The 27,768-nt window shown below is 40.6% G+C and overlaps 1 protein-coding gene across 3 annotated transcripts in view; it reads left to right on the top strand.

Annotated features, from left to right (window-relative positions):
* Nucleotides 1-27,768, top strand: part of kif26ab (kinesin family member 26Ab) — a 202,925-nt gene that overhangs the window by 146,124 nt on the left and 29,033 nt on the right. For all 3 annotated transcript variants that reach the window (XM_039742348.1, XM_039742349.1, XM_039742350.1), the window contains 2 exons: nucleotides 9,763-9,946; nucleotides 20,988-21,197. In XM_039742348.1, coding sequence (XP_039598282.1) covers nucleotides 9,763-9,946; nucleotides 20,988-21,197 — 394 coding nt within the window. The remainder of the gene's footprint in view (nucleotides 1-9,762; nucleotides 9,947-20,987; nucleotides 21,198-27,768) is intronic.

Below are 27,768 nucleotides of genomic sequence, written 5' to 3' on the forward strand. Positions count from 1 at the left end.
CGTATACAAGAACATATTTATATTTTCCTTTACGCACTCTATATTTGTGAGTGAATAGAAATATATTCATGTATGAGCACGTGCATTTCCTAGATTCAGTTTCTCATATCTCTCATAACTAATAAGTGAGCAAGAATATCCTTCTGACCTATAATGAAAAATATACAGATATTGCATGTTGCATATGTCTCAGCTTATTTAAATGTCATTTGAGGTTGAGGTCTATGCCTGGTGCTATATTAAATAAAGATTGATTGACAGATGTGTTTATACGCGTTTCAATTGAGTAATCAATATCTCATAATATTCAAAAGATTCAATACACCTCAGAAGGTATTTAAAATCAATAGTTGCATTTCCTTTGACTAATCTGATTTGCCATAATCATCCCCAAAGAGTTCAAATTGTCAACTTCAAAATGTCCCTGTTTGATTGTTGCCCTCTGCATGTGTGTGTGTGCCCTGATCAGGGCTGTTTCCTGCCTTGGCCCAATGCTGTCTGCATTGGCTCTTGCCCCCCACAACACTGAGAATATTATGTTGTAGTATATATATATATATATATATATATATATATATATATATATATATATATATATATATATATATATATATATATATGTGTGTGTGTGTGTGTATGTGTGTGTGTTATTAAAATGTATTTAACCAGATGTCTATTAAAAACCTTATATAGTGCCTTTATAGCTACCTACCGTATCTACTACTCACCCTTCAGTGTTTTTCAATTGATTTTTCTGATGCATTTAATCTTTAATAATGAATATAAACTTACAATCCCATACAAGGTAGCCAACAGTGGGGTAAACATGGGCAAACTTACTCACAAGAATATGTTTTTGACCCAGCATCAGGTAGCTTACTCTGTGTCTACTTTCTGCATTAATAACGTTTCCAGGCTAATTAACAAAAGAAACAGCTAAGCAAATTTCCATGCAGGGGTCAATAAAATGATCTATACTTTTTTGTATTTAATATGGAGAATTTAGGTAAATAGATTTAGTGATATTTTGGTCTGAAAGGCCTGTTCTAATTCATCTAGAGAAAGGAAAGATAAAAGTGTATTTCTTAATTACCTATCTACATTATACAGTGTCTTTAAATCTGTTATGTAGTGTCTTTCATATCTGTTTAGATAGATAAGTGTCTACGCTATAGAGTGCCTTTTATTATCTATCTATCTATCTATCTATCTATCTATCTATCTATCTATCTATCTATCTATCTATCTATCTATCGCTGCTTTTAAAATTCTGACTTTTGCTGCTGTGTTCTTTTGAGCCAGTCTCGTCAGCGGCTGCGGGACTGCAGATGGCCGAACGTTGCTGTGTTTCAGTTGTCGAAGTTGATAGCGGGCTAACTTTCGGCTTGTCTTTTTTCTTTAAGAGTCAGTGTTGGTTAGTTGGAGAAGGTTAACAATGATGAGAATACAAAGACGATTAATGTGTCTGTTCTCATTAAAATAAAATGGCTCAGAAATATTTCTGGCACTAGCTTGGCATTGTAAACACATGTTCCTCTCATGGAGACCAGAGTGCAACTCTTTCCTATTCGGAGGCCTCCTTATTCTCGTGGTCGCTGTCACTGTCTGTCGTAATTTGCTACTTTCAGAGACTCGCAGCAAGTCGCTAAGCGTGCCAGCGCGGCCTTATTTCTCGAGTTAGTGCGCAGTACTTGAGTTTATTGGCCCGCAGCGGCCCTAGAAAAGGCTGAGACTTCAAGAAACTCCAGTCATCGAGGCTCTGGGACTCGCCGTGTAGCCTGTGTGGCTTTGTGTTTGAGGGGCATGTGAGTGCCGCTGTCGCATGGGGGTTGGCGAAGGGGTGCTTTCTGCACTCGAGTGAGCTGCCTGCTCGCTCTCTCTCTCTCTCACACTCAGAGACCACCCCCTTGGGAGAGTCCTCCTGCACGCTTTATGGAAGTAATAATTATTTCATCAGCCTCTCATGTATTCCTTGATTATGCTGCGAATGGCTTCTCAGGGGTGGAGAGCGTCTTGCTAACAGATCTGTGTTGTCCAAGTGGCAGCGAGCGCGCCGGACTCTCATTAGAAAGAGACGAGTTTTTCAAATGTCCTGCGTACTCACAGGCAGGCACATTTACGTTATGCTGAAATTGCGATCCGACGCGCGGGACAACAGGCACTCCAGGACCGTCTCAATCTGTATTTCTGAATATCCCAAATTCTGAAATGTTTCCCTCCGTTAACCATATTGTCAAGTCTAATGGGCGCACCCTGAGATCGGAGCTGACACTTTTGAGGGAAGGATGTGACACTCAATACAATGAAAAGGACAATAGACATCTTGGGAGTAAAGCCAGCCGGCAGTTGTAGCGTAAGCGTTAAGTTTTATTAGCATACGCGTGTCGCTTTGTTGTGTGAATGAAAAAAAGATGTCGAGTGTGAGAGCAGCTGCAGCCGCTGGCAAGTGTGCACGTGGAGGCGTCCCCGGAACGAATGAATGCCTGTTAGGATTCAAACCAGCTGATGGTACTCTTGTTCGCTAAGCATTTGGGTTACTAGCGGCATCTTGTCCGCGCATAGGTTTGAAATGCAGAGTCACCTGTAGGTGGCGGTCAAATGCTGATAACATACAATACGGGGCATCACAACCGCCCTGGGCTCAAGGCAAAGACCAGTACTAGAAGGGACGCCATTCCATCAAAGGACACACTCACGCTCTTCCGTACACACAGAACACATCTCTGGTGATGATGGAGGATAACTAGAGTAGTCAGAAAACAAGGGCTTCAGACACTGGGAGAACTTGCAAACTCCACACAGTTGACAATCCGGTGTGAGATTCAAATCCAGGACATTTGAAACAACGTAGCTAACCACTGCCCCACCATGCTGTTATGTGAATGGTTTTTGGGTATTCTAGATGATTTCCAATTTATATTTATTATAATAATAAAGGGTTTGAATCCAAAATGAAAAATGATCCGTAAGTGTGGATTGTTAACTTTCATGTTTTCAGCCTTTGGTTTTATCCCAAAGAAATTACAAATCACTGCGGTATTTTTGCTTCCATATTTCTACATTCAAGCACAGTGGGGCTGAGTGACTCACATGAAGTCAGACAGTAAGGCAGTGGTATTTAGTGAGTCAGTGACCTAATGGGTTTGTTGACAACTAAAAAGCACTCTCACAATGCACTTTATAGTTTATACTTTGATAAATATTCAGAGGCAGCTTAGTCCAAATATTTTCTTATTTCTACAGTATAAACCCAGATAGGCATAGTGACTTCATCTGTATCATGTATGAGTCAGTAGGGCAGATTAAACCAGTAATTTTGTGGTTTTATATAGTGCCTTTCCACTGTGAACACCCCACTAAGACACTGCTTGTATACTCATTATAGAAGCCTATAGTATATTTCTATAATGCAAGCAGTGCTAGGGTTGTGTGACTCACTCTGGAACTCACACTGAGCCAATAGATGGTGCCTTTCCACACTGGCCACTTCTCCAAGGAACTGATCCTCTCTCCATTATAGAAGCCTGTAACATATTTCAATAATGCAAGCACTGGTAGATTATGTGACACACTCTGGATTTCACAATGAGAGGGACTGATCCAATGAACTGAGGTTTCATATAGGGTCAGTTCACTGGGAACACCATTATAAAGCGATTTGTGGTTATAGTAGAACTGTTTTAATATTTCTGCATTTCGAGCCTTGGCAGATTATTTAACTTAATTAGAGTCATGGTCTTGAGGTTTTATATAGTGACTTTCTAGGATACTTTAATGTTATGTACCCATGTTTGTGAATTTTGAGTTCACCTCACTTAAGTGACTTTAATGAGGTGACACATGCATCAGTAGGGATGCCTTACTACCATGAGCATCACCCCAAGGCACATCTTATGCCCATTATGGTATAAGTGTTTTGATATTTCTACTGAGCAAACATCAGGAGCCTATATCACTCATTCTGGATCACACCATAAGTTAATGAAAGCCATTGAACCTGTGATCATGAGATTTTACACAGTGCTTTTCCACTGTAAACATAAATGGCATGATAATGATAGTTGTACATTTTAAGTCTTCTTAGGCTTAGTGACTTTCCCAGGGTCACACGTACTGTAAGTAAAAATGGGTGATTAAACCAGTGCCTTTCTACAGTGTATACCACTCAAAGGGACTGTACACACTTATTTTAGTATAACTACTGTATGTGTGATGTGAATGTCCGCAGACCTAATGATTTCCTCAGAGTCACAAGTTATTTGGGAGTAGGGGGATTAATCCAGTAGTACTGGGATTTTATATTTTGCCTTTCTTTAATGCTTATTACAGTGTAACTGTCTCCATATTTTTATATACTTAGCCTTCAAAGGTTAAGTGACTACACATACAACCCTCACCCTAACCCTAGCCAGGCCAGAATGGGATTGAAACAGAACCCCATAATAATTAATCTTGTATCAACCAATACCCGCTGTTCTTTTGGTTTTTAAGCTATTTAAGAAAAATAATGTAACAGGTACTTACAAAACAGATAGCTGTTACAGATGTTAACCTTCAAAGGCTGAACGTTCTTCAGTCTGACGTTATGACCCAGGGAGACGGTCCCAGGTCCCATACAGCTGAAAGGATAATTGAGAAGTTCTTGGCCACCAAAAGAGAAGGTGTTTGACTCGGAAAATATATTAAATGGAGCCACAAAATCAAACATGCATGTTCTACTGGGTAGGGTTTTTAGAATATATAGAAAGATGTCAGAATTTGTAGATGGAACATTTTGGATTGGATTATTCATGTAAAAGGTCATGTATTTAAGGGTGGAGCTGTGAGCAGCATAGCGGATCTACAGTACTTTCAAATCCAAGCTTGTTTGTGTGGACCCAGCATTGTCCTTGTGTTTAGCTGGATGTTCCTATCACATCCCAAAGCTACACAGGTCAGTTGCCCATCTAGGTCTATGGATTCTGACCTTTGCACAGTGCTGCCAGATTTTATTATGTGGGTTCAGAAAGCTGATGAGATAGGGCTTCTCTCCTTTGTAACATTTTGAGCACCTGACTCTGCTCAGGAATCATATTCATAACCTGATGCACAATGGGATGTTGATGACCATGTCAGTGTCACACCACCTGCCTTCACTGGGATGTTTTTTTTTCCTGTATTCTGTCAGTTACCTGTAGCTAGCCCTCTGTTTATGCATATGGTTATATACAGATGTACGCAGCATGGTATTGCAGCACTTTTGCAGTTCAAGAGAATGTGGGCTTGATTTCTTGGCACTGTTAGGTTTGTATGAATCTGGCAAGTTCTTCCAATGTTCATGCTGGGTTTCTATCCACATCCTAAATGTGTGTCTATCTATCTATCTATCTATCTATCTATCTATCTATCTATCTATCTATCTATCTATCTATCTATCTATCTATCTATCTATCTACACTCAATGGATACTTTATTAGGTACACCTTGCTAGTGCCAGGTTGGACCCCCTTTTGCCTTCAGAACTGCTGTAATTCTTTGTGGCATAGACTTAATAAGGCACTTGAAATATTCCTCATGGATTTTGGTCCATATTTACATGACAGCACCACACAGTTGCTACAGATTTGTCAGCTGCACATCCATGGTGTGACTCTCCCATTCCACCACAACCCAAACATCCTCTACTGGATTGAGATCTGGTGACTGTGGAAGCCATTTGAGTCCAGTGAATTCATTGTCATGTTCAAGAAACCAGTTTAAGATGATCTGAGCTTTGTGACATGGCACATTATTCTGCCTGAAGTAGCCATCAGAAGATGGGACACTGTGGTCATAAAGGGATAGACATACTGTGGATAGCAACAATACTCAGGTAGGCTGTGGCATTTAAGTGATGCTCAGTTGATACTAAGGGGTCCAAAGAGTGCCAAGAAAATATCTACCACACTATTACACTACCACCACCAGCCTGAACCGTTGATACAAGACAGGATGGATCCATGATTTCATGTTGTTGATGCCAAATTCTGACCCTACCATCTGAATGTTGCAACAGGAATGGGGACTTATCAGACTTGATAATGTTTTTCCAGTCTTCTGTTGTCCAATAGATGGGCACTCTTTTGGTTATCAACTCTCATGCATACAAGCTCACACTACAGCTTAAGACATAATCAGACCTGTGTGCTTTTTATCATCTTGAGTCGCAGACTGTTTGGATCGAGTTTCTGGGGATGTCGGACTACAACAACAGCCAGTCACGGGAGCGTGCCGCCATGGCTTCCAACTTGCCAAGATATTAATGAAGGCTATGACTGAAAATGTCTGGAAAAGTTATGTTATTGTGATATGGGGGCTAGAGTTGCGTATTTTGTATATTGAGTTGAGATACGCTTCTAATGCAACAATGCAACACATGATTATTTATATACAGTATATGAGGGCCTTGCTGCAAGTCCCACTATTTTAATCTAGTCTTGTTTATCATGGCATTAGTTAGTGGTGATGTGTTGCCTGTTGCCTGAACATTCAAGCAAGAATTTTCCAGTATCTATCTATCTATCTATCTATCTATCTATCTATCTATCTATCTATCTATCTATCTATCTATCTATCTATCTATCTATCTATCATATAGTGCCTTTCATATCTATCTATCTATCTATCTATCTATCTATCTATCTATCTATCTATCTATCTATCTATCTATCTATCTATCCTGATCAAACTGCCTAACCTGTTATTCCACTAATGGCTTATTGCCAACCCTAAATGAATGTGTGTGTGTGTGTGTCTGTCATTTGACTACCTGATATACAGCCAATTCATGTGTATCCTGCATAATATAAACACAGTACATATAAATAAACACAAGAAATGAAGAGCCACAGTCCTAAACAACAATACTATATTGTTGCAATATACGCATAGTTGCAAGTTTCCCTCCAATGTTGTCTTTTGCATGGTATGAGATGTTTGAATAGTCTTCCTCTTTTCAGTCATGAGAAATGAGACCTAGTCACCTCAAAGGCTCTGGATGCAATGGAACTGTAAAGGAAGCTGATAGGACTGTCTTCTTTGTTCCCCTTGTCTTAGTCTTAGTGGGCGTAAATTGATAATCATGCCCATGAGAATGAATATTGTACGGTATTTATATGTGTGTATGTATACATGTACAGTATATACCTAGTTGCATATACATAACACCATTATATACATATGTTCTGAATGCAGTATCCCAGACTGCTTTCTGCCCATGTGACATTTACACATTCTTCTGCAACATCTCAGGTGTTAGGTGAATTGGCATGTCTAGGCCAGTCCTGCCTGACTGAGTGTGGGCTTTCTGTAATGGACTGGAGGCCAGCCCAGGACTGGTTCCTGCCTTATGCTTAGTGCTATCAGGGTAGATTCAGGACACTGTGACTCTGAACGGAATTGATTAAGTTGAGTAATGAATAAGTCTGAGTAATGCAATACAATTCTGATTTTTTTTTCCATATAAGCATCAGGGAAGGAGAAGCTCGGGTCGTAAGACAGACGACTTGCTTCTGAGCGGGGTGCCTTGCCCTCATGTTCACTGTTGACCTCTTCATTTTTTTCAGTGTTAGTGAGCCTCTTTAGAGTCATTGCATGCATCCTTATGTGGCAATGATTATTATTCTGACCAGATTTTTTTTCTTATCCTTGAATGGGAGTCTAAGTTACGCCCTGTGATATTCATAAGAAAATAGGGTTTCGGGCTAATCCCATAATAGCTATCAAGGCTACTCCTCTCAGTGCTCCCAGGGGACATATTACATAGTATCTATAAACAAACAAGATTCATTTTGCATAATGTGTTGTACTATAGTTTTGACTTAATTATGTACAGTAGTTGTAAACATTTCCTTCTCAAGGGGCATTAGGAGTATAGATGTATAGGAGCTACAAGCAGGTTAAGTGACTTTCTGGGGATTGGACAGAGAGTCAGTGGTAGGACTGAGTCTGCCTCTGGTAACGAAAGTGGGACCCCTGGAAAGCTTTTGTTTTCCACTGTTGCTTGCAGAAGGGCAATTTTCTTACCAATGTGAGTCCTCTTTTTAACATGATGCTTGTTATAGCTTTTGTCTGTTTGTGCCCAGGAAGCCTCCAGTCTGGGCACACACATGTGTAACCAAATATGTTTTAAGAGAAGGCTTGAAAATGCATGGACAATAGGAAAGCTTTTGAAATGAGCTCATCTAGCCTGAATGTTTACTCAGCTGCTATTTATATCTACACAACACACACACACACACACACACACACACACACACACACACACACACACACACACACACACACACACTATGTATGCATATGGAGAAAAAAATAAAATCATCAGTCTTTTGAATATTGTGTCTTCATTTTATGTTATATACGAGGTGTGGCAGAAAAGTAATGAGAATGATTTTTTATTCACCAAAGTTTTTATTTTTTTTCAAACATCAATGTTATCCCCTTCAAAGTAGTTCCCTTGGGCAGCTACACACCGATGGAGACGTTGTTCCCACTGTTGGCAGCAGCGCTGGAAGTCTTCAACCGGTATGGTCTTCAGCATGTCCGTTACACTCTTTTGGATGTTTTCTAAAGTCCCCAAATGACGTCCTTTGAGTACATTTTTCAGTTTAGGAAAAAGGAAAAAGTCACACGGACTGAGGTCAGGTGAATAAGGGGGCTGGGGAACCACAGGAATGCCTTTTGAGGTCAAAAATTCTGTTATGGAGAGGGCAGTTTTTGGGCACCATTTTGGCACAGACCTTTCGCATGTGCAAATGTTCAGTCAAAATTTGATGAACGGTAAATCTGTTCAAATTTAACTGTTCACTCAACATTCTTAATGTTAAACGACGGTCTGATCTCACAAGAGTGTTCACACGTTCAATGTTTTCATTGGTTTTCGAAGTTGAAGTCCTCCCTGAACGGTGTTTATCTTCAACGTGTTTTCTGCCTTCCAAAAATGATTTGTGCCAGCGAAAAACTTGAGCTTGGGATAAAGAATGTTCCCCATAGGCCTGTTTTAACTTTTCAAATGTCACACTTGCTGTTTAATGGCACAACGTTGCTCCAAATTCCGCTGTTCCATTTTGCGTGACGCACAACCAAAAACACAACTTCGCTAATAGCAGTCACAAAAATCACGTAGTTAACAGAAGGAGTTGAAACTCGCACTGAGATATGGGAGGGTACTGATACACGTGCTCTATCAAGGACAACAGCGCAGCGTTGCCAGATCTCTTGCAGTGTTGCCAGTCTCATTACTTTTCTGCCACACCTCGTATCCATCCTGTTTGTTTGACAATTTCTGTTTTTGTCTTACCCATTTAGTGTAGATGGAATTAGGGATGATTACTGAGAGGTGTTGGCACCAATAATGCGTATGACATGGGTGTACTCCACTCACATTTACCCTTTTTATCTACAGTGGTTAAAATGTAATGAGACATTGTACAGAGATGTTAAGTTAATGCTCATTCAAGCCATGAGCCTCATCAGTGTCTTGTACTGTGTCTGTGTTCCCCCTATGTTACTGTTCCAGCTTTCTTCAGGTACTCTAGATTTATTCCCACATCCCCCAAGGATGTGTAGGCCAGTCCTATTGCTTACTCTGGGTTGGCCCTGTTTAAGTTAGTGTTGGTGGGTACTTAACCTCCGTGCATCTGTGAGTGCCTTGTCCCAAATCTGCCACTTGCTGCAGCCTTGCGTTGCACCAATTTCAGCTCCACACCTCCTCATGGGTTTCCTTTGTTTTTCCTTGTACAGGGCAGCACAGAAGCTAAACCTCTCCTCTAAGCGTAAGAAGCACCACCCACCATTGCCTGCCCCCGAGGAGTCATCTCTCTACCCTACTAACTTCAGCACCATCCTGCAGCTGTACCCACCCCCTGCGCCGCCATGCCTTCTGAGAGCTGTGTCAAAAGTCAAGGACAACCCAGGAATTGGAAAGGTATGACTGCGAACATTTTGGAAGGGGGGAAGGGAGGGGCTTTGTCCCAGGTGGGCAACTGAAAGATGGCCGTTTAGTAAGGGGTGATCATGGCTCTCGTAATCTCTTCATTTACCACCTTCATCTCTGCTGCAGTGAAATTGTACCTGACATGCCGGAGCGTTAAGGAGTCAGTGTCGAGATATGAAACCGCTTACCTGTGGCTGCTCATGCGGCTAAGCCGGGATCAAACATATCATTTCTTTTAGTTAGCATGCAGTCAGGCTGAGGCTGATTTATGGAGCCTCAGCAGCCTCATGATGACCTCAAATCCCTGGATTTCAAAGGAGGCCTTCAGCACTGATTGACTAAAACAAGAAAAAAAGAAGAAAGCTGCTCTTACTATTTTTTTCTCTTTATTTAAATATTTTTTTCAATTCCCCTGATAGTCCCAATTATGCTCAGTTGCTCTGAGGCCATTGAGCCCACCTACTTACTAATCCGTGCACTGTTAGCGAACAGCAGGTATTCACACAGTATAATGACACCAATTAGACGTAGGCCATTGATTGCATGGTGTGCAAAAAGCTCCTCAGCTCGTTCTGCATGAGAATGCTGACTTGGTAGGGGTGTGAGCACTTGGGGGTCAACCTTAAACTTTTGGACTGGAGGAGTTTTGTGGGTGAAAATGGCACAGACTGAGATGTGTGGGATGCCCTCCTCTGAAGGACCACATCCACCTTAATACTTTTGCTTGGCTTGTCCGTCTCTGGCCTATTAATACACTTATTTAATATGTCAATCCATCCATCCATCCCAACAATCAGTCATCTGTCCATGCCCACTTAAAATCACGTGAAAAAATAAAGACACCATGTTTCAAAAAAGGGACATACCATTGACAAGTTTCAGATAAGAAGGTGCAGTTTTATGAAACAAAATGTGTACATTTGACCAACTTTGGGTCTTCATTCTAGCAGTAAGGTCGTCCCACTTGATTCCAAATTTATTTATTTGTTTTGTTTAATTAGAGGCAGTGGGAGGTTTTACAAGCCAAAATGAAAAGCTTTCCATCTGCGCTTCTGCTTCCAAACACACATTTCCCTGGTTTATGTGTGGCTGCATTACATGCATTGTACTTCCAGCTGAGCTCATTGGTTGTCAGCTTTCACACACACAAAACCCGACCCTGCAATTTAAGACAGAGTCTGTTTGATATGGTCGGGGCGAGTCACAAACTGCTTATACTGAGTCTTTGGGGAAGTCAAATTACATGACTGGAGGTCACAGGAGCATACCAAAACAGTCCTAGAATAGCTAATATTATGTAAGTCAAGTCTGAGACTGAAAAGTCCTGAAAAAATCTTGTAATTAAACTTGTATTGGGGATCCATTTTAGTGTGAGGAATGGCAGTTAAACTAATAAGAGAGGAAAAGATATAAAATACTGTATACAAGTTGATGTGACGAAATATACAAGCTGATATAAACTAATTCATATCTGAAGTCGCACAGAATCTTTCATTCTGTTAAGACAAACTAGTTCGCAAATTTACCAATGCTTTTCAGTGGGATACCTTGAAATTTCAAAACTTTGCAAAGTGCTTTGTATTTGAGGTATTTCAATGAAAACAGAACTTCAAATTCCCTTGAAGAATAAGTGTGCCAGATTACATTAAATGCAAATGCAACTCAAAAACAGAACTTCAAATTCCCTTGAAGAATAAGTGTGCCAGATTACATTAAATGCAAATGCAACTCAAAAGCACTTTGCATCAGTATATGTGTATATACAGTAAGTCATCACTCCTTTATTACTGATCTTGAGTAATCAATTTTTGGGGTAATAGGACTTTCTGCTTGTCCCATGAACACTGGAACTAACCTTGGACAGAATGCCACTCCATAACATGGCATACATACAGTATAAATGTATCATTCAGAAGCCTGCTTAATACAGTTCATGAGTTATCCCAACAGCACTGGGTGCAAGGCAGGAATCAAACTTAGACAGGTTACTCCCCTGTGACCCTCTTTCAGATTGAATGGGTTTATATAAGATCCCTGGACAGGATGCATGCACCAGCATAGCTCAGTCTCTGCTTGTCTGTTCTTTATATGAGCAAATGCCACAGAACTTTTCAGGATCCATCATCTCATCCAGGAGGAGGTCATCCACTTGCAGTTGTCCTGCACCTAAAAGCTGCAAAACACCACCAACACGATGACTCTGTTTAAGCAAAAGTACATTAGTTCTTTAAAGAATGGCAGCTTACCAAGGAGCAGAGACTCCTTAACCAGAGCAGTTTCAACCTGAGCTAAGGTCAGTCGCTTGATGTTGCTGGCATTAGCAGATGCTGTGCTTTCCCACACAGACTTTACAGACAGTGTTTAGTATTTGGGAACTTCTGCTTTTGAATCATTGTTTGTGGGGATTTTGGAGAAAACAATTTAACATTAAAAACAGTTTTTCAATGTAGATAGCCACTGACCACCTCTTCATGACCCTGATTTGGATTAGATGGGTTTTAGCAGGATGTGCCCATGAGACACAAATTGGAGCAACATTGTTTAGGAGTCTAAGAAAGCCACTTCATTAATCTCCTTCAGCACTTCAAAATGTGCAGCTGGATTCTTTGCAGAATAGGTTTGTGTGACAGCGGGGAATGCCCCACATGCTGCCCCTCGTCTCCATCATTTTGGCCCTGCCCTCAACAACATATCTGCCATATTATGAGGGCAGAAATGGTATAGTATAACCAGTAATGGAGTAAACAAGACAGCCAAAATAATGTGTCTGCTGGGCTCATTCAACACCAGGTGACCTTAGTGTGGGCAGCCTCACAGTCTGATTTAACTTCCAAGTGGGTGAGACTAGCAGACTGGAGCACACAGCACCATCACTCAGCTGTTACAAATATGTCAGGCTGCTCCCTCATCTTTTTTTTCCTTGGTCTCCCAATGCCTATTATCCAGTCAGTACGCTGCAGTTCATCTTTTCGGTGGAAGCCAAAATGCAGCTGTTTCTTTTTCTCTCTTTGTACTTTGCAGTGACAAGCCTCAAGATACAGTTCCAGTTCAATTGCACGTGAGGCTGAAATGTTTTCACAATGTGCTCAGACTGCATGATGTGAATTCCTCTTTCACAAATAAAGTTTAACAGACCAAGTTCTGTAAGCTGGAAAAGCATCAGACAAGTGGTTTTGTGGCCAACTGCTGGCCTCGTAACACCAGGGGAATGTGAACAGAAAACTTTAGCTGGGCTACACATTTGTACTCTGGACCAGAGTGCTCCAGACTTTGGCATCGAATAAGGAATAGTAGTCAAAAAGTTAATTAATCAATGCAGTTTTTTACCTTGTCTTAAATAACTTTTTTCAATAATGTTTCTCAATAAACTCCACCTTTAACAAATGATTGTGCAGATAGTTCAACATATCACAGCTTTCATTTATCAGTTCAATAAAACTGAGTAAAAAAGTAGCTAAATTATTCCTAAAAATGTATTCACTACTTATATTTGTTGTTGCGGGGTTAGTCCTGCTGCCTCTCAGTAAGGAGACCAGAGTTCATGTCTTGGGTCCTCCTCGTGTGGTATTTGCATGTTCTCGTTGTGCCCGCGTGAGTTTCCTCTGGGTGCCCTGCCTTCCTCACACTGTCCAAAGACATGCAGGTTTGGTGAGCTGGCAATACTAAATTGGCCACAGTGTGTGTTTGGTATGTGTGTGTATGTGTGTTCACCCTGTGATTGTTGGTCCATGGTTTGTTGTAGGCTTGCTCTTTATGCTATATGGGATAGGCTCCAGCAACCCCGCAACCTTGGTCTGGATTAAGTGAGTTAGAGAATGACATGATGACTATTTGTATTTTATACAGTGACAGAATAAGTGTAATTTGGTGAGCTGTCTAGTTTGAAATGTTTAATGATACTGACGGACATTGTGCTGCTGCTGCTTGTCTGACCCTTTTGATATTTTCTGGTATTCTTACAGTTCTCAGTGGTCCAACAAAAATGTACTTCACACTAATAGTAGATTAAACTTTATTGATCCACTTTAAAACACTGTTACAAGAAAGACTCCTTCCTTGCTGAAGCACATTAAAAACTTTAACGACAAATGTTTTTTGCACCTCTGCTGCAGATTTTGATCCATTTTAAGCCATAAAAGTAAACATGCAATGAAGCACTGACTGTTTATCCATGGCCACTGAAACTGCTTTTAGTATACAACATGTATACCCAAACGCATTTTACTCACCCTTCATAACACCCCAAAAATTAACCACATTGTTCACTTCACAAGCTCGTCTGTTGTTCCTGCCTCTCTGCCCCTTTGCTTGTCAGTCATCTCGGTTTGACTTTTTTCACTGGTTGTGAGAGGAGACGTAGAGTAGGTGGTTTCTTGGGAATATTTTTTATACTGTATTTTCATGCCATAGACATGAAAGCTATTATGTGTAGATTGTATTGTTTTGCATACTACCACAGTAAATGGAATGCTAAATGGCATTCCTGCTTGAATGAACTCTGGGTATTTATTCTACACAATAATGTGACAAACCATCCCAGATATGCTCATGACCCAATATGGGTCTCAACCCTTAGTTTAAAAAAACACTGTTCTATTGTATTAGAATGCATTGTAGCAACAAAATCAGTCAGTATTTAATGAAAAGTTCTGTACAAAGAAATAATGCGAATTGAGTTGTAGGTGGTTAGCAGTCTGGGTCATTCTTAATAGAACAGCATTTGCTTTATTGTTTCAACAACATTCAAGGTGGAGGCTCAACACACTGTTCACTATCCATCCAGCCAGTTGTGTACCTGCTTTATTCAATTCAGAGACAACCTGTTCTGGCAGTTTTAGGTGCATGGCAGGAGCCCACATTGGAGTGGGTACTAGTGCACAACATGCTTTATAGTCACCCATTAACTTACCCTGCATGTCTTTGAGGAAAACCCACACAGACATAAAGGAGAAAATATGCAGACTCCACACTGAGACTGAGTGTACTAGGATTCACACCCAGTCTCTTGGAGCTGTGAATCAACACAACAGGTGTGATAACACAGAAGTGTAAGGGGGGAGCCATCATAGATTACACATTTTTGGGTGGCACTGATTTTGTTTTGTTTTTTCTGCTACATTGCATTTTAAAATGTAAACCTGAACTCTAGTTATTATTTGCACTGAAATGTTTGGGGTGAAATTGTTGTATTTTAAGAGTTTTGTAAGTGACACACAAACACAATGAAAGAACGTGAGGCTTACTACTAATTCAACAAAGAGGGCCAAGACCTTACCAACCTGCCCAGGTATGGCCTCAACCCAGACAGCCAGCGACCAACCCTCACAGTCAGGCTTTGGCTGTATAGGCCTAAAAAAGGGAAATGGTTTAAAAGTTCATAAAGCCCCCTCTGTGGAGAGAAATCATGTAACGTCTGACTAGATGGAATGAAAATAAACAACAAATCTTTATGAAATGAAGATTTTATTTTGTATTCAGTAAAAAGAACAAGAAATGGGTTACTGGCAAAAATAAGGCAAAAAGTCCCAATATGAGATACAGGAGCAAAATCCAGGAACAGAAATAAAAATAAAGTAAACAATACTTTCTAAATCTCAAGCAAACTCAATGAACCTCTGCTGGGACCTTCTCACCAGCCTCAGTATAAAGGCAGAGGAAGGACACAGCAGCAGTGACGTCAGGGTGGCCCTGCCTCCTGAGGCTTCACCTGCAAAGTACAAGGAATGGCTGCACATTAAACAGTACATTAATATTTAACAATAAATATATATAACAACATTAACATAAAAATCAGAAAAATACTTAAAAAAAACAGCAATACATGGGAATAACACAATAGTAAGATGAAGCGGTGACACCGCAATTCTTTCATTATATTTACTTACTGCATGTAATATAAAAATGTAACTAGGGTGTTGGGGGAAATTATGAAAAAAATAAATTAGAAAGCCACAGTGGTCACTGAGTGCTCGCCTCTCTGCATCCATTACTCTGTCTTCCACTTTCTGTATGATGTAGCTGATGCCATCTGGGCTGCTTAGTAGAACCACAATGAAAGAACAAGTTTGTGGTGGTGACCGAGGTTTCATTTGATGGAAGGTTCAGCCATATTAACCTCAATGAATGCTTTTCAATGAATTCCGATTGAAAGTCTGTGATTTCTTCTTCACCATATGTGCCGTTTTGCTTTCGTCCAAGGGCTGCAGAGCATGTGCACGATCCTTGAAGTGCTTGTGGCGTCACTCTCCTTGTATTCTACAGGGAATTTCACCTCCAATAAAAACAGACATGGTGACGGATTTGAAGGATCTGCTTGTTCTTGTTGGCATGGTAAATGAGTCACGTAGCTCAGCAATTTTTATCAACACAGAACAATGATCTCAGACCAGTCTGGTGGCGCCTGCTTAGGTGGGCGTACTTGAGGCTGGCCTTCTGGGGATTGATAAAAGGTGGCTGATAAATGATTTCTTTTTTCAAAGAGCAGACTCAGTTTAGTTAAATGAATGACCCTGGGACTTGGATAGACCTTTACCTGAACGTGGGGTCATTAGGCTTTTTAAGGATGGTGACATCTGCTTCTGCAGCTAACGACAAGCTTGGTGGCATTTAATTGCAGTCGTCATTATTAATTAATTGGGAAGCTCAGTGGGTTGTGCTGCAACTGCTGCTTCACAGCTCCTGAGTTCAATTCTCATCCTAATCATTATCTGTATGGAGTTGGCAGGCTCTTCCTGTGCCTTTATGAGTTTTTTTACTGGTACTCCCATTTGCCCCAAAGACATGTGGTTCGCAATACATTTTGATCCTAAATTTTCATGTGTATGTGGGTTTGTGTCTGTGTGCCCTATAGTAGACTGGCTTTGAAATACACCCTATCCAAAGGGCCTGCTGAAGTGCTGGAGCCAGCAGAGGAGCTTGTCCTGGTCCCCACTCTAATAAGGTGCTCACAAATGCAGCAAAAAATAGAACTAGTTTATTTAAAACATTCTGGTATATCCAGTGCTTGAAGTGGGATGGTACTCACTGGTATTACATACCAGCATGTCTATGTTTTGCTGTTTGGAGTAATGGATGTTTTTCCATGTGTATTGACAGTGTTGGGATGTGGCCATTGCTCAACAGTATGCAGCGCCAGTGCTTATTCTTGGACTTTGAAGATGCGTCTGTCCTCTTATGTAGGCAGCTCTTATCGATTACTGTATGTGGTAAATCCTTCAAATTCATGTGCATTGTGTGCTGGGCATGCATTGATATGATGGTGTCAACACTAATGAGCTTGTCCCTCTTAGTTTAAAAGCCTTGCTTTATCACTGGCCTGCTGTGATGCTTCCACCCATGAACTATCATCACACCCAAGTTGGCCAAAATGCTGAAGGTGGGGGGGGGGTCGGGTGATCACATGGAGTGAACACAATGCAAAATAAACAAGATGTATTCTATAGCACATTTTCATACAAAGGATGCAGCTCAAAGTGCTTTACAAGATGTCAGAGAAGTAGTTACATGTAAAGAAAATCAAATTAAAATCAGCACTGCTTCCTTTCTAGGCCTTGCTGACGGGTTATATTTAGCAGGGAGCTCCATGAATAGATAACTGTTGGGAAATGCACCATAGTAAGGCAGCACATGTCTGTTTGTTATAAGTGTGACTCACAGCCACAATGGTGGAAAAGCAACAATAAAATCAAGTCAACATGACACAAATAATTTAATATTTACCATGTATTAAAGGATCTTTCAGTGAACAATCCACATTGGGCTGTGCTATGAAAACCCCTTTGGAATTCAACAAGTTGAATAAAGCTGCAGCAGTCAGGGAGATTGTTCTTCCTCTCTCTTTCTCTCCCTTTTCCCCTTTTTCTCCCTATCTCTCACATTCAATTAATCTGTACATCTTTGATATGTGGGAGGAAAAATGGAGTATCCAGAGGGATACTCACACAGGAGAACATGCAAACTCTACACATTTTGTGCTCAGGGGCCTCATTTATAACATTTTGCATGGATTCAAATATGAAAGTATGCATATGCCAAAAGCAGGAAAATAGGTACACCTAAAAAAGAAAAAATAAATATTTGTAAAACCTGCCATATCCACATTTGTATTCAATTTACCTTTATTAATCACAGTCACCTTGTAAATGTACATACGTGAATGTATCTCAAACTCCCATAGTTCCCACCCTGAAACAACCATATATATATACTGCTCAAAAGAAATAAAGGAACACTTTTTAATCAGAGTATAGCATAAAGTCAATGAAACTTATGGGATATTAATCTGGTCAGTTAAGTAGCAGAGGGGGTTGTTAATCAGTTTCAGCTGCTGTGGTGTTAATGAAATTAACAACAGATGCACTAGAGGGGCAACAATGAGATGACCCCCAAAACAGGAATGGTTTAACTGGTGGAGGCCACTGACATTTTTCCCTCCTCATCTTTTCTGACTGTTTCTTCACTAGTTTCGCATTTGGCTACAGTCAGTGTCACTACTGGTAGCATGAGGCGATACCTGGACCCTACAGAGGTTACACAGGTAGTCCAACTTCTACAGGATGGCACATCAATACGTGTCATTGCCAGAAGGTTTGCTGTGTCTCCTTGCACAGTCTCAAGGGCATGGAGGAGATTCTAGGAGACAAGCAGTTACTCTAGGAGAGCTGGAGAGGGCCATAGAAGGTCCATAACCCATCAGCAGGACCAGTATCTGCTCCTTTGGGCAAGGTGGAACAGGATGAGCACTGCCAGAGCCCTACAAAATGACCTCCAGCAGGCCACTGGCGTGAATGTCTCTGACCAAACAACCAGAAAGACTTCATGAGGGTGACCCAAGGGCCCCATGTCCTCTAATGGGCCCTGAGCTCACTGCCCAGCAGCATGCAGCTCGATTGGCATTCGCCATAGAATACCAGAATTGGCAGATGCACCACTGGTGCCCTGTGCTTTTTACAGATGAGAGCAGGTTCACCCTGAGCACGTGACAGAAGTGAAAGGGTCTGGAGAAGCCATGGAGAACATTATGCTGCCTGTAACATCATTCAGCATGAGCAGTTTGGTGGTGGGTTAATGATTGTCTGGGGAGGCATATCCATGGAGGGTCACACAGACCGCTACAGGCTTGACAAAGGCACCTTGGCTGCCATTAGGTATCAGGATGAAATCCTTGGACCCATTGTCAGACCCTATGCTGGTACAGTGGCTCCTGGTGCACGACAATTCCTGGCCTCATGTGGTGAGAGTATGCAGGCAGTTCCTGGAGGATGAAGGAATTGATACCATTGACTGGCCACCACACTTCCCTGACCTAAATCCAATAGAACACCTCTGTTTTGGTCCATCCAATGCCACCAGGTTGCACCTCAGATTGTCCAGGAGCTCAGTGATGCCCTGGTCCAGATCTGGGAGGAGATCCCCCACAACACCATCTGTCATCTCATTAGAAGCATGCACCGATGTTGTCAGGCATGTATACAAGAACACAGGGGCCATACAAAGTGCTGCGTACAATTTGGAGTTGCTGCAATTCAATTTTGGCAAAATGGACTAGCCTGCCACATAATTTTTTCACTCTGATTTTTGGGGCATCTTTGAATTCAGGGCTCTGTAGGTTGATCATTTTCATTTCCATCAAACAATGTGGCATCCTTTCGTTCCTAACACATTTCCCAGTCTATATCAGTATAGATATCCGGAGGATTTCTGTTTCCCATTGAGATCTGATGTGTTTTTAAAGTGTTCCTTTAATTTGTTTGAGCAGTTTACTTTACATGTATGGAGCCTTCTGATCAACCTCATAATATTCAGTCACAATGCTTCAGACCTTCAATGGCAGGTAGAGCAGCTTCTGAGCTGATGCATTCAGCCGCTTTGACCTGAATTTCCCATGACGTGGTCCACACAGCACTGAAGCGCAGGTTTAGGTAAAGGTATAAGGCACCAGTGTCAGAGTGGGTAGCAACTATCACCAGGCAGGTGTAATGACATAATTGTTGTTACAGTGAATAGTACAGACCATATAATAAACTCAGGCTTCAAACAGTTACCTTACCAACAATCCAGCCACCAACATGTACAGTACCATAAGCAAGTCATCTGATCAAAGCTACTTTGCCTCAAAATAAAAAAAAATGGGTTGACCCAGGCCACTGAGCTGCAACATTTGTCTAAATTGGCTTATGTGCCAGTCATCATTATGGACACAAAAAAATTCCTACTAGTCCCTAAAAGCTCATTCTTTTCTTATATGGCCATTTGTGTAGTTTTCAAGCCATGCCAAACAAGCCACTTTGAGTCAAACTATCAGGCCATGGGTATGCTGTAGGGCATGAGGTTTAGAGTTTTCTGTACACAGGAAGTGAATCATGTTTGTGTTTTGGTTTCTGATTCTGAAAGGTGACAACAAGTAGGCTATATAAACTGATGAACAAACAAAAAAGTTCTTCAGTGCAAATACATGACCCTCTTAAAAGGAAACTACAACAGAGTCGATATGTCACATTCATCACTTTTTAAGGTTTAATAAGTTTGCCACATCAGTGCACATTATAATAATGCCTCGGTTATGGGAGTTATTATACTGTATGCGTGAGCCATCATTTTGCTGGTTTAGCTGAATTTCCCTACTTGTTCAAGGATGTCGTCATTTCCCACTTTCTCTGAAATGTGTGTGGATGAGTCAGAGTTGTTGTAATTATACTTAAGTTTTCCCATCAGGTTTTTTTTAAAACATCCCGATTTTTGTGTGGAAAGTCGTGTGTGCACATTTTGAGCCTCTTTTTTTGCATACACAAGTTTTTTAAATCTGACCCCACATCAGATTCAGTCATTTGGTTTCTGTCATTAAAACCTGGACAGTGGAAGCCGGTTAAGCAGCTTGCCCAGGTCGGCCATCTGCAAGGATTAAACCAGCAGACTTGCGCTTTCCAGTCCACGGCTTGAGCCACAAGGACACGGTGCCTACTTAAACTGTTTTACAGATCAGTCCATCCTATGGATTTCTTACCAGTCATCTGTCTTAATTTGTGGTTTGCAGGTCAAGGTGATGGTCCGCATCTGTACCTCTCAAGGAGGGCATCACACATCAGAATCCATGTCCTTCCTGAAGGTGGACCCCCGCAAGAAACAGCTAACCTTGTACGATCCTGCGGCTAGCGGGAACCTCAACTCAGGACACAGGAGGGCAGTCGTCGCAGTGCCAAAGATGTTTGCCTTTGATGCGGTTTTCACCCAGGATGCCTCACAGGTAAGTGAGTGTGCACCAGGGTGAGAAGTCAGCTCAGATCAGTTTTAGTGTTTTTCAGCTGGGTGTGTTTTAGAATTGAATTGTGGGCCAGTGAATAATTGCTCATTTAAATAATCGGTTAAAGGTACCCGGAACTGACATGTTAATTTGAATATCTAATTGATTTGTGATACGCTCCACCCCTTCCTTTGGGCAGAAGCTATTTAGTTCATTTGAGGTGGTGACAGCATGGGTACACAGAACAGACTCCAAATGACAGGCACCCACTGGTGTGTGAAAATGAGCAAGATCTCTGTGTGCCACTTAGTAAAAGGCAGAGGCCAACTTTTCCTTCATCTTCCTGATTCTAGTTAACCTTCCTTGCTGCCAGAGTGGCTTTATCAAGTGCCTTCCAGCTCAAAGCTCTTTAGGTATGTAATTTTGTCTTCAAAGTGATTATGAAGAGGGGTAGCATCATTGTGTGATGTGCGCTGTGTGGGTCCTGGCACTCTGCTGTACATCCATGTGCTGATATCACCTGAAATAGTATAAGACAGGTGACCATGTCACTGCTTTTTTTATCTGATTAACTTTTTTTTAACTTTACTGAACTTAATACCATTGTGCATTTTTGTACATTTTAAATCTTTAATGAGTCCATCTTTTAACAATGATGTGATTTTTTTCACCAATTTGTATTTAATATCAAAATTAAAGACTGTTGACACTGGTGATAGGTTGCACAGTGGCACATTGGTTAGGGCTAGAGCCACACATCTCCAGTTACTTAGATTTAAATGTGAAGCCCTGTCATTGCCTGTGGGAGTTTTGCACATTTTCTCCCCGTGTTGACTTGCATTTTCTCTGAGGAACACCGTGTCTTAAAAACTTGCATGCTAGGTTCTATGGCAACTCTAAATGTGAGTAAGTGAATGTGGATGTGTGCACATGAACGCTGGAATGCACTGACAGATTGGCTTCTGCTTTGTGTCCAATTTTGCACATAGGGTACACATTTCTTGGCACAGCTGCAACATATTGACCGCAACTCTAACATTCATATGTTTTCTAATTCACGGGAGAAGCTCAAATTGCTTCAGTGTCTACCATTATCTATCAGTGTCTTATATAGTACATTTCATAACTAACAGATATGAAAGGTACTAGATAACATAGATCTGAAAATTACTATACTGAATATCGTAGATAGAGGGGAAATGTACTGTGTATCTATGTTATATAATGCCTTTCATGTCTAGATAGGCAGGAAAGGAACTATATAACATATAGACATATATGAAAGACCCTACATAACATAGATTTGAAAGGTATTATACAAAGATAGGATAGGCACCACATAACATAGGTATACAGATAGGAAAGGTACTACATAACTCTTGAAGTTAGGCGCCACCGTGAGTGTATTGGGGCTGTATCAGGAGTGGGCAGGAGGAGGAGTATAAGAACCTAATCAAGGACTTTGTTAAATGGTGTGACTCAAACCACCTACAACTGAACATCAGCAACACCAAGGAGCTGGTGGTGGATTTGAGGAGGCCCAGGCCCCTCATGGACCCCGTGATCATCAGAGGTGACTGTGTGCAGAGAGTGCAGACCTATAAATAACTGGGAGTGCAGCTGGATGATGAATTGGACTGGACTGCCAATACTGATGCTCTGTGCAAGAGAGGACAGAGCCGACTATACTTCCTTAGAAGGCTGGCATCCTTCAAAATCTGCAATAAGATGCTGCAGATGTTCTATCAGACAGTTGTGGTGAGCGCCCTCTTCTACGTGGTGGTGTGCTGGGACGGCAGCATAAAGAAGAAGGATGCCTCACGCCTGGACAAACTGGTGAGGAAGGCAGGCTCTATTGTAGACACGGAGCTGGACAGCTTGACATCCGTGGCAGAGCAACGGGCGCTGAGCAGACTCCTGTCAATCATGGAGAATCCACTGCATCCACTGAACAGGATCATCTCCAGACAGAGGAGCAGCTTCAGTGACAGACTGAGGAGACCCCACACTATGCGACTCTTCAGTTCCACCCGGGAGGGGTAAATGTTAACATTATACAAAGTTAGTATCTGTAATACCTGCCTTGCACTCTCCACCTTGCATTTGTTTTAACTTGCACTGCATTTTTATTTAATTAATATTGTTTTTATCAGTATGCTGCTGCTGGAGTATGTGAATTTCCCCTTGGGATTAATAAAGTTATCTATCTATCTATCTATCTATCTATCTATCTATCTATCTATCTATCTATCTATCTATCTATCTATCTATCTATCTATCTATCTATCTATCTATCTATCTATGGGCAGGAGGAGGAGTACAGAAAGTTAATCAAAGACTTTGTTAAATGGTGCGACTCAAACCACTTACACCTTAACACCAACAAGACCAAGGAGCTGGTGGTGGATTTTAGGAGGCCTAGGCCCCTCATGGACCCTGTGATCATCAGAGGTGACTGTGTGCAGAGGGTGCAGACCTTTAAATATCTGGGAGTGCAGCTGAATGACAAATTGGACTGGACTGCCAATACTGATGCTCTATGTAAGAAAGGCCAGAGCAGACTATACTTTCTGAGAGGGTTGGCATCCTTCAACATCTGCAGTAAGATGCTGCAGATGTTCTACCAGACGATTGTGGCGAGTGCCCTCTTCTACGCGGTGGTGTGCTGGGGTGGCAGCATAAAGATGAAAGACGCCTCACGCCTGGACAAACTTGTTAAGAAGGCAGGCTCTATTGTAGGATTAAAGTTGGACAGTTTAACATCTGTGGCAGAGCGACGGGCATTAAGCAAACTCCTGTCAATCATGAAGAATCCACTGCATCCACTTAACAGTGTCCACTGCATCCACTTAACAGTGTCATCTCCAGGCAGAGGAGCAGCTTCAGTGACAGACTTTTGTCACTGTCCTGCTCCACTGACAGACTGAGGAGATCGTTCCTCCCCCACACTATGCAACTCTTCAATTCCACCCAGGGGAGTAAATGCTAACATTAATTTTATTTTAATTTTTTTCATTTTTATTACTATTTAATTTAATATTGTTTTTTTGTATCAGTATACTTCTGCTGGATTATGTGAATTTCCCCTTGGGATTAATAAAGTATCTATCTATCTATCTATCTATCTATCTATCTATCTATCTATCTATCTATCTATCTATCTATCTATCTATCTATCTATCTATCTATCTATCTATCTATATGGATTTCAAAGGTATTATATAATAGAGATGTATTATATAACAGAGATTGATAGACATTTAGTGCCTTTCCTATCTATCTAACTGTTATATAATATATTTCAAATCTCTGATATATAGAACCTTTCATATAAATGTAGATCTATCTATGTATCTATTCATTTATTCTATACAGTGCCTTTCATGATCTATCTATCTATCTATCTATCTATCTATCTATCTATCTATCTATCTATCTATCTATCTGTCTGTCTGTCTGTCTGTCTGTCTGTCTGTCTGTCTGTCTGCCTGTCTGTCTGTCTGTCTGTCTGTCTTATTAATTATATAATGTCTTACCTATCTGTCTACCTGTCCTCTGAGAAGCAATTTCAGTGATGGCAGATGCTATTGATACCACCTTACGCTGGCACTTGTTTTGCTGCTGTGCTTGTTCCTCACTCAGATCTAGTTTTCAGGCTCCTGATTTTGCTGACATGTGTGGTCTGTGTTTCGATGCCAGGCCCTGACCAGTGCTGAAGGATGACATTTTGTCTGACTGTGTGGCTGATTGGTGTCCTGTACACATTCAGTGTTTAGCTGTTGGGTATATAAATCTGATCAACGGAGGTCACCTATCATTTGGGAGTTAAACTGAGTGTAGGCCATTAGTGCCCATAACACTTTCATTTCAGTTTGTATTAAACAATTTACTAAACTAGTGTTTGGTGCAATGATGTTATGATTTCCAGTGCCAAACAGCACAATAGGGCATTATATTTTGCATATATACTTTTATTTTGGCACACTATAATAAGGTAAAAGAATGTCCAAATTTATAACTGACATTCTTTCAGTTTCTTTAATTTTATATTCCATTTTGAAGATATAATTTTTTCGTATGGATATTTTTTCCTTTCAGTATTAGAAAAAAAAAAATGAGAAAGAGACACGTTTCATATAATCTTTTTCCTAAGGAAAGGCTTTAAAGTCTCTCTTTTCTTCTTAAATTGGAGTTTCAAAAGGATAAAACGCAGTTAATTAAATGCGCGTGGCCGTGTGTACACAGGCATGCTCATGAATATGCTTAGTGGAGCGGTGGATAATTGGAATGCTACTCCGCCGGCCCGCTAAAAAAAAAAACAAAAAAAAGAAAATAAATAAATAAAAAGGTAGAACAACTTGTTAAAGCTGCCTCTTCCGTGTGATTCTTGGCTTTCCCCAAGGATCTTTGCTTTATTTGAAAAATGTTAGTATGCAGCAACAGAAAGCCAAGCTGGCGTCTCCACTTGTCCGTAGGGACCGAGAAGATACATTGGGCCTCACATCCTTCAAATTGGTAAGGATTAACAGCTTTATATATAAGGATGATAGAAGTATAAATACGCACACACACACTCGCATTTAGATAACAATATACACAAATATGCACACACGTAAAGCATTGCCAACAATCAACTCCATAAATAGCATTAATGGAGCTTGGGGATTGGCAGGTCCAGCGCTCAGAGGTGCAGGTAGGATGACAGAGCAAAACTCAAAGTCACACTTCTGACCCCAAAGACAAGCCTTGGGCAGTCACAATGTTTAAAAGGAAATCAAACAGTGACTATACAAGTTGGAGATAGCTAGATAGATAGGACCGGAACAAGTTTCTCACCCCGTGGCTGTGAATGGAAAAGGGCTGTAATTCTTTGTGATTTTTCAGTGTGGTCAGAGTCCATTTATCTCCCCAGCTAGGTGGTCAAATGCTGGTCTTAAAAATGAACTGCAAACAAGCATCCTGTTTATTGAGCCAGTCTCAGAGCACCTTTGTCTTTGTTACTTTCTCAGTACCTTTTATAATCAGCATGTCCATTATACAGTCATATCACGTCACATGATTTTTACTGGCAGTTTTCATTTGTTGAGTTCCTTTGCATAATCCTAGTGAGTCTGGGTAGCTGCAGCACACTTCCTTGACTGGCAGTGACTTAGTCTAACCTGTCTGCAACTCACCCCAACAAAATCAAACCTGTTCGGTTTAAGTCATATGGGCGAGCTCTGTGTGCATGAAAACTGACAACAAATGAGTGCGCACCAAGAAGTATAATGTATGTAATGCAGCATTTAGGAATAAGGAATGTGGGTGTTTTGGATCTCATCTATCTAATATTTTATGTCTTACATGCCAAAATAGAATGGGAGAAAAGAAAAAAAAGGGCAGAGATTTCAGCTGAACGTGTAAAACCTTTGTACAGGCACAGACTTTGTCAGTAACCAAGAAAAGGGGGCAAGCTCACATTGCTTTGAAAATGTGAAACTGTCCTGGAAAGTCATCACACAGTTTTGTAATTTGATATCCACAGTGATCACTAGTTGTGTAAACTGACATACACCGGTTAAGAGATCGGCAACTGCAGTCATCAAAATTGACTTGTACTCCCACTACAAGTTGTGTAATGTGACATTGACTTTAGTCGTAGCCTGCTAATCTGGCCATGAAGGAGACTTTGCTTCCTGTTTTTTGCTTGCACTTGCTCACCTTTTATATAGCGCCTGCCATAGCAGGTATTCTGGTTAAAGTTCTTATTTATCTATTTATTAGTTTAATACATTTAATCTAGTCAATGAACATTTGCCTGTTTTTTATTTAGTGCCTTGTACTGTGGACTTGCCTTTTAGTATACTTACTGTTCATTTTAGCCTTTCCTCAAAGGCAGCATTGTTTTGTGTAGTGTGTTAAATCATTTGCTTGTTTTCATATAGCGTCTTTTTTTGGAAATTACTACATGATTGACTGATTTGCATATTTATTTATTGGGACATTATATCATGCACTAGTCCAGAGGGCTACATTGTTTGCATAGATTGTTAAATTATTTATTCCATTTTAATACAGTGCCTTTTATTCCAGGTGCTGCTTGGAGCCTGTTATGTTTATACTGTATGTGTTTATTAAGTCCGTAATTCTTATCATTTCATTAAAGACCACATTATTTGCGGAATTTAAGCAGTTTATTCAGTTATAATATAGTGATTATAGTGCCTTTCGTGCTAAGTACTTCTTAGAGCCTTTATTTTACATGTGTTTATTTGAATGGTAAATCTTATAATTTCATTTAAGGTCCCATTGTTTATGGAGTTTGTTAAATCATTTATTCAGTTATAATTGTTTATGGAGTTTGAAAATTATTTATTGACTTATAATATAGTGCTTTTTATATGAAGTACTCCTTAAAGCTTTTTATTTTTATGTGTATTTATTAGGTCGCTAAATCTAATCATTTCATTTAAGGCCACATTGTCTGTGGAGTTTGTTAAATCATTTATTCAACTGAAATATATTACCTTTCATACCAGCAGAGTGTGGTGACATTCTTGTATTCGTTAATCAGGTTTCATTATGTTGCCACTTT

This window comes from Polypterus senegalus, chromosome 18 (assembly GCF_016835505.1).
Source record: "Polypterus senegalus isolate Bchr_013 chromosome 18, ASM1683550v1, whole genome shotgun sequence".
Classification (NCBI taxonomy): Eukaryota; Metazoa; Chordata; class Cladistia; order Polypteriformes; family Polypteridae; genus Polypterus; species Polypterus senegalus.